The 11,761-nt window shown below is 43.6% G+C and overlaps 2 protein-coding genes across 2 annotated transcripts in view; one reads left to right on the top strand and one right to left on the bottom strand.

Annotated features, from left to right (window-relative positions):
• Positions 1 to 6: 6 nt before the first annotated feature.
• Positions 7 to 4,188, top strand: ATP5E (ATP synthase, H+ transporting, mitochondrial F1 complex, epsilon subunit). The gene is made up of 3 exons (XM_008593274.1): positions 7 to 66; positions 2,435 to 2,561; positions 4,038 to 4,188. Exons 1-2 carry the CDS (start codon positions 35 to 37, stop codon positions 2,556 to 2,558), a joined length of 156 nt encoding a protein of 51 aa, XP_008591496.1. The 5' UTR covers positions 7 to 34; the 3' UTR covers positions 2,559 to 2,561; positions 4,038 to 4,188.
• A 3,978-nt stretch (positions 4,189 to 8,166) lies between these two features.
• Positions 8,167 to 11,761, bottom strand: part of TUBB1 (tubulin, beta 1 class VI) — a 4,700-nt gene continuing 1,105 nt past the window's right edge. Inside the window, exons 2-4 of the mRNA XM_008593348.1 lie at positions 9,996 to 10,104; positions 9,354 to 9,464; positions 8,167 to 9,245 (exon numbers count right to left, since the gene is read on the bottom strand). Coding sequence (XP_008591570.1) covers positions 8,167 to 9,245; positions 9,354 to 9,464; positions 9,996 to 10,104 — 1,299 coding nt within the window. The remainder of the gene's footprint in view (positions 9,246 to 9,353; positions 9,465 to 9,995; positions 10,105 to 11,761) is intronic.

Genomic DNA, 11,761 nt, shown 5'->3' with positions numbered 1-11,761 from the left:
GATTCTGCCCGACGCGCCCCACTCTCGCGACATCATGGTGGCCTACTGGCGACAGGCTGGACTCAGGTAGGCCCGGGCCTCCGCGACGGGTGGGCCCGGGAGCCCGCCGGCCCGCGCGCGTCCCGGTGTCAGAAGGTCACTGCGGGCGCGGTAACCCCGCGTGACCGCTGCCCACGCCGCCAAGATGGCGTCGCTCTGGACAAAGGCCGGCGGGGCGGGGCGGCCGGGCCAGTCTTCCCAGCCCTCCCGCTGTCCGGGCGGCGGCCCACCACGTGCTGAGGCCAACCCTGGCCGGCGCGGTGGAGTGCCCCGGGAAGGGCGACTGTCACGTAGGAAGGTCATGTCTTTCACAGTTGTGCCCGTCTCTGTCGTAGAAGTAACTCAGTGACACACAATTTGGGAAGTAAAAGGGGCGGGGAGATATCCTGTTGTAACAAACCTTTGTTAGCATTTTAGGCTTTTATTTCCAGCATGGAGGTGGAGTCTTTCGTAAAGTCACATTTATCTTTTTATTTTAAGCTAATTCCAGTTCTCAGGTTTCCTTACCAGTAGAAGGGGGGAAAGCCCTTGGTAAACTGTTGAAAGCTGAGTGGTGGTGCTCTTGGGGAGCTCAGGTGTGGAACCCACTCGAGGGCATGGCGCTTAGTGTAATGGGGAAACCATTGGTCTCGGTGTCACACCTGATTCTTTGCCTCTGCACCTGAATGAGCATCAGTATCTTGGTCCATCCAGGTGGTGCACCTTGTTGACTAGATGGGGTAACACCTTCCAGTGGGAATATTCTGTGGGTATATGATTATCCTACAGCAACTGAGCAACCCGACTTGCTGAAGTCAAGCAAAGTTTTGTAGAACTGAAAGGATGATAGTCCTAGTAACATATACCATTTATTAATCCACCTACTGTGCGATCCATGCTTTTTCACACTTTGTCCTTCCTCTTCTGACAGGGCGGGTATCATCATTTTGTTTTTACAGGTAAATAAACAAGCTGAAAAGGTTGAACAGCCTGAAGGCCACCCGGTTAGGAAGAGTGGAAACAGGCGTTGGAACTCTTACCTCTGACTCCCCAAAACAATTTGAAAACATGAGAAAACAAACAACACTCCCCCACCCCCTTCCTGTATTCAAACAGTTGAAAAGTGATCTGCCATCTTTTGTAAATAAGATATTGATGGGAGTCTGTCTACCAAACAGGATGCAAGCTTTTAGATATTTTATTAGAATTGATGATGTTCTCTAAGGACTTTTCAGTTTAATTTAGAAACCTTTATTAAGTACTTTCAGTGGCAGACTTGCGAGAAAGAATGCAGTATTCTCAGGAAAACCTTTAAATAATTTATCAGAGAAAGTACTGTCTTAACTATAAATATTTTTTTCTCTTTTAATTATACACCTTGTAAGAAAAAACACTTTAAGTAGAGAAATGGGAAATCATTCATGTTATAGCTTCTGTTAACATTTTTTTTTTTTTTTTTTTTTTTTTTGTCTTTTTCCGTGTCCGGCAACGGATCCCAACCCTCAGTGTTGCCCCCGCGCCTCGCTCAGCCAGTGAGCGGGAACCGGTCTGCATGTGGGATCCGAACCCTCGGCGGGAGCGCCTCCGCGCTTCCCAAGCGGCGCACTAGCGCAGTGCGCCACCGGGCCGGCCCTTCTGTTAACATTTTTTTTTTTTGTTTTTTTGTCTTTTTCCGTGTCCGGCAACGGATCCCAACCCTCAGTGTTGCCCCCGCGCCTCGCTCAGCCAGTGAGCGGGAACCGGTCTGCATGTGGGATCCGAACCCTCGGCGGGAGCGCCTCCGCGCTTCCCAAGCGGCGCACTAGCGCAGTGCGCCACCGGGCCGGCCCTTCTGTTAACATTTTGATCTGTTTTCTGTGCTATGGGATCTTTAAAAATATTTCTGCACCATTTATTTATCTATCTATCTATCTATCCATCTATCTATTTATTTATTTATTTATTTATTTATTTATTTAATTTATATATATATGTAAGGGGATCTTAACCCTTGACTTGGTGTTGTCAGCACCATGCTCTCCCGGTTATGGCCATCCCTGTATAGTGGTCCAAACCCTTGGCCTTGGTGTTATCAGCACCACACTCTCCAAGTGAGCCACGGGCTGGCCCTACATCTTTTATTTTAAATTAATATACCCTATTAAATTAATATACCCTAAAGAGAGAAAACATAATATAAAGAAAAATCGAAGGTCACTCATCCAGACACCAACTAATATTTTGGTACATTTCTTTTTAGTCTTGTTTTTCTTTGTGTAGATTTCTTTTGGCATTAGTCATTTTTAAATCCAGTTCTACGGTAATGTACAACCAAACCAAAATTAAAAGTATAGGAAGAAAAACAAACGCTCAGTAACACAAGTGTCTGGCTGAATTGTTGGTAATTAACTTTATATCTTCTCTCATTTTCTCTTAGCTACATCCGATACTCCCAGATCTGTGCAAAAGCAGTGAGAGATGCACTGAAGACGGAATTCAAAGCAACTGCCGAGAAGACTTCAGGCAGCAGCGTAAAAATTGTGAAAGTAAAAAAGGAATAATCCGTAAGTTGCTATTTATTTAGAAGAAGAGTTGTCATAAATTTTTAGGGCAACATAAAATCAAAGTAATTTTAGTTTTGGGTTCTGCCCATTTTTTAGTCAATCATTGTGTTTGGAAGTCAGTTATTAGGATAATAGTTTAAAGCACACAGGTTATAGAAGTCCCATGGTGTAATGAAAGAATGTCCTTTCGGGCCCTGACAAGCAGAAGTAATTGGCACATTGATTTTCAGTTCATTTAGCAGTGCTTAGGTGGAGAGCCATCTTATTTTAATTAAACCTGTTTCATTTGTCTGCACAAAATCAAATAATTTGGAGGATAAACTTCCCACTTTTGTAATTGCTATTGGAATTATGTAACAGTTCAGGAGCATGAAAAATTATAATTCGTTGGTTTTTATTTCCCCCATGTCTGCTAATGTTCTCACAAATCACTACTTCCTGAACTAAGGGCTGCAAGTACAGGCAAGGGTCCTGCTATTTTATCAAGCAATAAAATCTACAGGACCTCGCAGTGAACACTGGTTTGCTAAATTTATTATGCTTTCAGAGGGTTTGGTTCATTTTACTTCTTCAGAGATGTTGGTGATGTAGTTACATTCTCATGCAATAGAGAGAGTTTTGTACAGTTGATAAGTTCAAATACAAAAGAGCTCCAAAGTACAAAAGTGATTTGATCTCTAAACTAAACTATTTTCTTGACATTGGTATTTCAAAGATAAGCAAGGCAAATTATCAGAGAGATGTTTTTCAGATTTAATTTTCTTGTTTTGCTTTTAAAAAGCTTCAGAGCCACAGTAGCACAGAAACGTGATAAATATTAATCCTTTGGCAGCTTGTAGTTATGAGCAGTTTTACTTATTAGAACTATCTTCCCTAAGCACTTTTCATTTTCACTTTGAATTAGTAAGTATTTTATTAGAAGTCTGGAGATGTGGTGTTTTGAATTTATCTGTTTTTCTAGGGGTTCTCTGTCTAATCTCATAATTGTGAGTAATAAGACCTGGTTTTATGTTGGGTTGTTTTGTTTTAACGGTGAGCTAACTGAGAAAATCACTTAGCCTCTCTCTGCAGCAGAGCCCAACCAGACTCTGCATCGAACTCCTGTGACTTTGTGATGACCTTGGGGTCAGGAAGTAGCGTCCAGCTCCCTTAAAATGTTGGCCCCTCTCTGTTATGTCCTGCAGAGATGGGGATCCCACCCCATTAGCACAGGGAAAATTTAGTGTCTTTTAAAAGCTGGGTTGTTTCTTAATTGCTGGGAGAATGCTTAATTTTACTGAGCCAGAAAGTGCTGATCAGCTGAGGCCGTGCACTTGAAGCAGCACTTCTTCAAACCAAACACCAAGTGTGCAAACTGTAGCTGTAGTTGTGTTATACAATCCACTCTAAGGAAGCTACTTCTTATATTCATGTTGGGTTTTTAAGAAAACACAAAGAACTAGCTAGCAACTCTTGCATTTTCTTTTTTCCTCCTAGACCCTGACTTGAAATGCTACATTTTCAAGGTGAAGATGTGTGGGCACATGTTATGGCAGATTGAAAACGATCTCACTAAATGGGGGAAAAAAAATACCTGTCTTGTTCATAAATTGACAATGCTAATAAATTGAAGTGTGGTTCACTCTTACTGTTGGTTTTTCGTTTCCATCAGACTTTTCTTTCTCTTTATAGGCACTACTTGCACAACTGCATGGTCAGGACCATATGAACCAGAGTTTCTTAAAGAGGGGAAGAGCATATTTAATATCTAGTGACCAAAGAGAGAGAGAAGACATTTTGAAAATGTCTCAAAATAAAAAGTTCTGTTCATGTCATTAATTGGTGATCTAAATTAGATGCCATTATTGAGGATCTGTCTGTCGTCCCTTATCTTTGCAGATTCACATCAGAATGCGATGTTACCCCCTGGCCTCACCCTTTTGTCTAGGCAGCAGCATCACTAAGTAGTGCTGCTTAGCCAGTAACCTAAATGAAAATAGTTACTAAAAGGATAGGTTACAAGAACAAATTTAAACTACTACTAAATTGCAGTACTCATTTTTTATTGTGTACTTAAAACATATGGAGAAGAACTGTTGATGTTAGAATTGAGGCACAAAACACTGTTCATGTTGGTTTGGAAATGAATCTTTATATTCTGGTAGCATTTCTCGTAGGAAGTGAGGCAAAGCTGTTCAATAACTAGCTTATTGAGTTGATGGCCCAGCTGAAGTTAAGATTCTCGGGCTGGCCAGTTATCTCAGTTGGTTAGAGTGTGGTGTTGATAACATCAAGGTCAAGGGTTCGGATCCCTTTACCGGCCAGCCACAGGAAAAAAAAAAGGTTAACTTCTGATGATTGTAAGATTCTTGACTGCAGGTCTGATGATTACAACAGTTCCATGGTGTTTGCATGGCCATTCACTCATTCCTTAGAGATGAAGAATTGTTGCAAGTATTTTGGTTTTATCTTTCTTTGAAACTTGGAAGCACTTAGCCAAATAAAACACTGTTGCACAGTTAACTGCTTGATTTTAACTGAATGGACAAGTAAGTATGAATAGGAAATTTAGATACACTGTTTTAGGACCACTAGTCACCATGGTACTTAAGCTCCCAATAATTTATCAGGGCCGCTCTCAGCAATGCCAAGGACAAGCCAAAGAAAATGTCTTTGTTCTCAGCTTGGGATGACTTCCTGCCCCTGACAGTTGACCTATAGGTTTTATTTAATTCTCATCACAGGGCATGCGAGGAGCAGCAGCAGATTGAGTGGGAGAGCCAGTGCCTCTGGACAGCAGCAGATTAAGGAGTCCATGGAGTCCTGCACCTCAGGGCTGTCATCCTGTTTGCAAGTTACAGCCCCTCATTTAGTGCCACGGTCCCCAAAATTAGGGTTCTAGGAAGTGTCTTCTATTACAGGGAACAGGAATAAATGAATCATGAGGCTGTAGGGCCTTTTTGATACCAGACAAATGAAATAAGTAATAGGCAAAGATCTAAATTATTTCCAGCCAAGTAATTAGAGATAAGTCATTTTTTACGGAGGCAGATGGGATAATTAGAGGTGAGACTCGGGGACAGGGCTTATGATATGGAAAGGATTAAAGTAACTGAGTAAAAGACAAACTGTTCAGCAAAGATTCTTTGAGGCTGTTTGTGATTTTAAGAAAAATCCTGAACCTATACTGTGTTGAAATAAACTTCCTACATCCAGTGCTGCTGGGTAGCTGTTAAGATAACTGCCCGAATAACAAGGGGACCCACAAGACAGACTTGTGGGTATTTAACTACCTAGTTAGGTAATGTTTGAGAGAGTTAGTAAATCTTCATCTGTGTTAGCATCCTTATGTGAGAACTGAAGGAACCGGACAAATTCTAAAATTCGGTGATTCTGCTTTCTCGGTCTCCGAGAGACCAATGTCGCTGTAGCAACCAGACTGCTGAAGAAATAAGCTCTTCAAAATGAGAAGGGACAGATTTCTCTTGGTTTCTAGTTTGTTTTTGTTTTTGTTTTTATCTATTTCTACCATACAAAAGGGTAGGATGGTGAGATGCATTTTCAAATATTTTTAACTTTTCAAATTAATCAGTCTGGGTAGTTAGGCTCCAAGAAAAGGAATTTACTTGGTCTGAAATAAAGCAATTTAGCCATATAAAATTGAATTTCTTTGTACTTTAATGATTACTACCAAGCAAACAAGAATCTTTGCAGTAATATAAATCAGCAGGCTTTTTAAGATTTAAATCTATATCTCTCCTTGCATCCACTTAATTGCCTTTTTAGATTTGAGAAGGAAAGCGCTAGAGGAAGCTTGTATGTAAATTCTTACATAATCACAGGCTGTATTTTTAGCATTTAAGGATGTTATTAACTTCAAACTGATAGTGTATAGGGGCAGTTTCTTGCTAAAATTTAGTGTTTCTTGAACCACAAGTAGAAAGTGTTTAAAACATTGTTTTGTGTTTAATTTTGTAAATAGAAGGTTTGTCAATAATACCGACAGCAAGGTCTAATTTTCTCTTGGTATGTGTTTTTAGTTATTTCCTCGTGATGCATATGTGGAAAGAGTGAAGTTTCTCAGAAAGAGCAGCTGTCATCCATCCACCTGCTATTTTATTATTGCCGATTACAAAAGCAAGTCAGATGAGAACCCAGTTGCCTGCAAGTAAATATTTGCTGCAGTGAGGGTCAGAGCATTTTTCCATTATCTATGGATCAAATAGTATAGCTCAGTGGTAATTCTAGATGGACATTAAAACCCTGATGGAACTGGGAGGGATGGCAGTGCTGCATGTCAGAAATAGGTAAGCTGCGATTAAGAAGTTATGGGTGATTTGATTACACTCTTGTGTATTTGGTCCTTTTGTAATGTGAGCAGATTAAAATTGTGTAATGGTTAAAGCTGTGTCATCGTGCAAACATTTATGGCAACTTCTGCAAATTAATTTGAACTGTAAAAGTTCCCTAATGAGACGATGTCCTCCGTAACCAAGAAGGACACTGCAGCCGTTGCTTAATTCCTACATTTGAATGGCTGCCCAGTGTGCGGTGTGCCCTTTCTCAAAGAGCAAAGAGGCTGCAGAGCATTTTTGGTGGGTTATTACTGACTGAAAAGGGCATTTCAAAATAGCCTTTAAAAGGAAAACCAAAGATGATTATTAATGAATTCCTGGAATCTAACACTAATAGGAAACAAAATATATAAATATATTAAAAGCTAGCTACTCAAAAATAAAGATCAGAGAATTGGAATTTTTTAGTTTTGCTTGTCTTTTTTTATTCTTTATTTTTTGTCCAGGTATATTTGTGGAGAAGATGGTGACTGTTCTTTCCTCCCCTTCTCCTTTTCCAGTTAGTGTACTGAGGTGTACACAAGGTCTACACAATTTACTAGTGGACGTTCACTCACTTTTATCTTGGCTCTAGCTCCCCATGAGCTAGTCAGTCACCTGGCTCTTCTGGAGGCCAGCAAGCATAAGAAGAAAGCAGGATGCCAGGCAGTATTCATTAAGATCAGAGAACCTAAGGTAATAGTCTTAGCAGCCCCAGGATGCGCACTAAGGATTCCAGGGTACTTATCAGTGATGCTAAAGAGTTTAAAAATGAACATTAACTGGGCCGAGCTCGTGGTGCACTCGGGAGAGTGCGGCGCTGGGAGTGCAGCAGCGCTCCCGCTGTGGGTTCGGATCCTATATAGGGATGACCGGTGTATCACAGCGTTCACTGGCTGGCCGCAGTGCAGCCAGTCTCAAAAAGGACAAAAAAAAAAAAAAATGAACATTAACTGCAGTGGCATATAGTAAGTACCCAATAAACACTTTGAAACAAAGGAAGTGCTTTATGATAAATTCACTTTACTATTTAAAAAAAAAAAAAAAAGTTAACGAGTGTGCATTGAATATCAAACTCTTCAAGGTTAGTAAGTGTCAGCAGGAGGCCCTGAAGCCTATCAGCTATTTCCCGGGTCCCCTCTCCCCACTGTCCCTGTGTCAAAGCTAATGATAAGTGCGCATGACACTCACTGTGCTGCGGTGCTGAACAGGGTTTGGAGTGCTGCAGGAAAAACACTCATCTCACAAGAAACTGGTCTGTAAGTGACTCCATCACACAGCTTCTCTTGTGGTTAGCATTTCTTATCTTCGGGTTCCACTTCTGCCCCCTCCATGACCTCGTCATTTTCCTCTAGAACTGCTTTGGCATCTTGGAATTGTTGGTACTCGGATACCAAGTCATGAATATTACTTTCAGCTTCCCCGAATTCACTTATGTCCATACCTTCACTCGTGTACCAGTGCACGAAAGCCTTCCTTCTGAACATGGCGGAGAAGTGCCCAGACACCCTGCTGAAGAGCTCCTGGATGGCTGTGTTGTTGCCTAGGAAGGTGGCAGCCATGTTCAGCCCCCGGGGAGGGATGTCACAGACGGCCACCTTGACGTTGTTGGGAATCCACTCCACGAAGCAGCTGCTGTTCCTGGTCTGCACGGACAGCATCTGCTGGTCCACTTCCTTGGTGGACATCTTCCCCCGGAAGATGCAGGCCACCGTCAGGTACCGGCCGCGGCGCGGGTCGCAGGCTGCCATGGTGTTGCGGGCATCGAACATCTGCTGGGTGAGCTCGGCCACCGAGAGGGCACGGTACTGCTGGCTGCCGTGGGCCGTGAGCGGCGCGAAGCCGGGCAGGAAGAAGTGCAGGCGCGGGAAGGGCACCATGTTCACCGCCAGCTTGCGCAGGTCCGCGTTGAGCTGGCCCGGGAAGCGCAGCGAGGTGGTGACGCCGCTCATGGTCAGGGACACCAGGTGGTTGAGGTCCCTGTAGGCGGGCGTCGTTAGCTTGAGGGTGCGGAAGCAGATGTCGTAGAGGGCCTCGTTGTCGATGCAGAAGCAGGCGTCGGCGTTCTCGGTGAGCTGGTGGAGGGACAGGACGGCATTGTAGGGCTCCACCACCGTGTCCGACACCTTGGGGGACGGCATGACGCTGAAGGAGTTCACGATGCGGTCCGAGTACTCCTCCCTGATCCTGTTCATGAGCAGCGTGCCCATCCCGGAGCCCGTGCCCCCGCCCAGCGAGTGCACCACCTGGAAGCCCTGCAGGCAGTCGCAGCGCTCGCCCTCCTGCCGCACCCGCTCCAGCACCGGCTCCAGCAGCTCGGCCCCCTCGGTGTAGTGGCCCTTGGCCCAGTTGTTGCCAGCCCCAGAGTTACCTGTGGCAGAAAGAAGAGCAGGCACGGGAGAGAGAGGGATGAGGAGAGAAGGGATCCGCTAGGACGCATCCCCCTCTCCTCCTGGTGGAACCTTCTGAAAAAACCTACCGTAGACAAAACTGTCTGGTTGAAAGAGGGCTCCTAATTTGCTAGATCGGATGCTGTCCATCGTCCCAGGTTCCAGGTCCACCAGGACTGCTCGGGGCACATATTTCTTACCTGTGTAGAAAAATAGGAATCGGTCAGCACACTGTTGTTTTTCCACAAGTTAGTGTTTCATCTAAATAGAACCTAGTGATACTGGTCAGAAAAGAAAAACACATGGGTACTCTAGAAAGGGATCTTTGATAAAGATGTGAATACCTCCCATTGTATCTTTGGCCCCAACAACAATGACACAAATCTATAAAATACCTAAGAAACATGTTTCCCATTACTGTCTGCTTTTTTGCATTGACAGCAACAGAGATTCTGTTCTTTCCTATTGGAAATGATTCTGGGTTTCATTTTAAAACAAAAAAGGAAGGTAGGTGCTGAAGCTGCTTGTGTAAAGATGCATGCCCCATTCAGTGACTTCTCCCCAGTCCTCTTGAGCAGCGGCCGGAGACTGCCACCTGGGGATTCTGCCGCTCTGCCTGCCACCTGCCCCAGCCAGGACTCATTGGACATTTCAGTCTCGTGGGCCTTTGCTCTTTCTCTGCTTGTGTTCCGGGTGGTTGGACCACTGTTAGCACAGCCCCCCAGCCCTACCGTAGGCTTCGTTGTAGTACACACTGATTCTCTCCAGCTGCAGGGCTGAGGCCCCACGGTCGCTCCCAGCTGAGTCGATCCCATGTTCCTCGCCAATCACCTCCCAGAACTGAAAGCAGGAGGAAGGTCAGTGTTGAGAGGCACCCTGAGAAAGGGAAAGTCAGTGCTCCCAGCCCACTTCCCTGGGTCTGCTCGACCGTCCCCAAGACATTCTTCTGGGACCTTTTCATAAATGAACACTCTGGCATAATTCACTTTTTGCCTCTACCAAGCATGAATATGAAGACTGCATTTTATACCCACCTGAACATCTTCAATAAAATGTCAAACACACAAAAATATTAAATTGAATTTTGCTCCTATTAAATTCAGGCCATTGTATACATTAAAGGTGTTGTTTTAGAATTTCACATCAGACAATGGACTATATCTCTAATTTCACCTTACAGAGCTCAAAGCTAGGGCCGGCCCGTGGCTCACTCGGGAGAGTGCGGTGCTGATAACACCAAGGCCATGGGTTCGGATCCCATATAGGGATGGCCGGTTGCTCACTGGGTGAGCGTGGTGCTGACAACGCCAAGTCAAGGGTTAAGATCCCCTTACCAGTCATCTTTTGGAAAAAAAAAAAAAAAAAAAAAAGCTGACAGAGCTCAAAGCTAGTATAGATCCCATTAAATGAAATAAAGTGAATTCTCATCTGATTTCACAATAATATCTGATCTCACTTTGGGGATTTCTTTTCATGAAGTTTTCCAAAAGGCCCATAACTAGGACTTCTATGAATGATTTTAAGTAATCTGCACTTTAATAATTGGGTATACACACAACTCAAAATTATGGATGGTTGTTCTCTTAACCATTTGAAGCATTACTGCACTTCCAATCACATATACAGTATTTATTAATATGGATATGTGCCAAGCTCTTAATATGAAAACAGTTACTGAATGACCCTTTTTGATCACCCTGGAAAAGCACAAATTAGAGTGCAATGAAAATATGTTCATTTATGTTAAAATGACCAAGGGTGTTTTCCCAACCATATCTTATAAATGACGGCTCTGCGCTGGTCATCGTCTTAATAACAAGGCTCTATGTTATGATAAACTACCAGCACCATTCAGGGGGGTGGAAGAATAAATACATAAAATTCTATGCTACCCCAAACTAAATGTGTTTTAAAGTTCTTATGGCCACAAATAAATCACCACCAGGGCTCTAACCATTAGACAATACGGCTCTGGAGTGAGAACTCAGAACTTATCTAGACCCTGCACTTCCTCTCAAGGCCTCTCTCCAGATTATCTTCCAACTCCAGACCAGTGGGGGCTTGGGCCTCCCTCTTCTGTGTGTTAGTTATGAACGTCCTATCACAGTGGCATGGAAGGATGGTTACTTTTCAAGCAGTGATATTTGCCTTCAGTTTAAAACACCTGCATTAAAGATCTTAGTTTTTCATTACAGCATTGCTCACAGTAGCCAAAAGGCAGGAACAACCCAAGTGTTCACCATGAATGAATGGATAAACAAAATGTGATATATGCATGGAATAGAATGTTATTCAGCCTTAAAAAGGAAGGAAATTCTGGGCCGGCCCGTGGCTCACTCGGGAGAGTGCGGTGCTGATAACACCAAGGCCCCGGGTTCGGATCCCATATAGGGATGGCCGGTTCGCTCACGGGCTGAGCGTGGTGCTGACAACACCAAGTCAAGGGTTGAGATCCCCTTACCGGTCATCTTTTTAAAAAAAAAAAAAAAAGGAAGGA

This window comes from Galeopterus variegatus, unplaced genomic scaffold (assembly GCF_000696425.1).
Source record: "Galeopterus variegatus unplaced genomic scaffold, G_variegatus-3.0.2 Scaffold157, whole genome shotgun sequence".
Lineage (NCBI taxonomy): Eukaryota > Metazoa > Chordata > Mammalia > Dermoptera > Cynocephalidae > Galeopterus > Galeopterus variegatus.
The sequence above is the reverse complement of the archived record's forward strand: the minus strand, read 5'-3'. Positions and strand labels throughout refer to the sequence as shown.

Coding starts and splice junctions, on each gene's coding strand:
- ATP5E (XM_008593274.1), top strand. CDS start 35: ATGGTGGCCTACTGGCGACAGGCTGGACTCAG. Junction 67..2,434: donor TGGCGACAGGCTGGACTCAG/GTAGGCCCGGGC, acceptor ATTTTCTCTTAG/CTACATCCGATACTCCCAGA.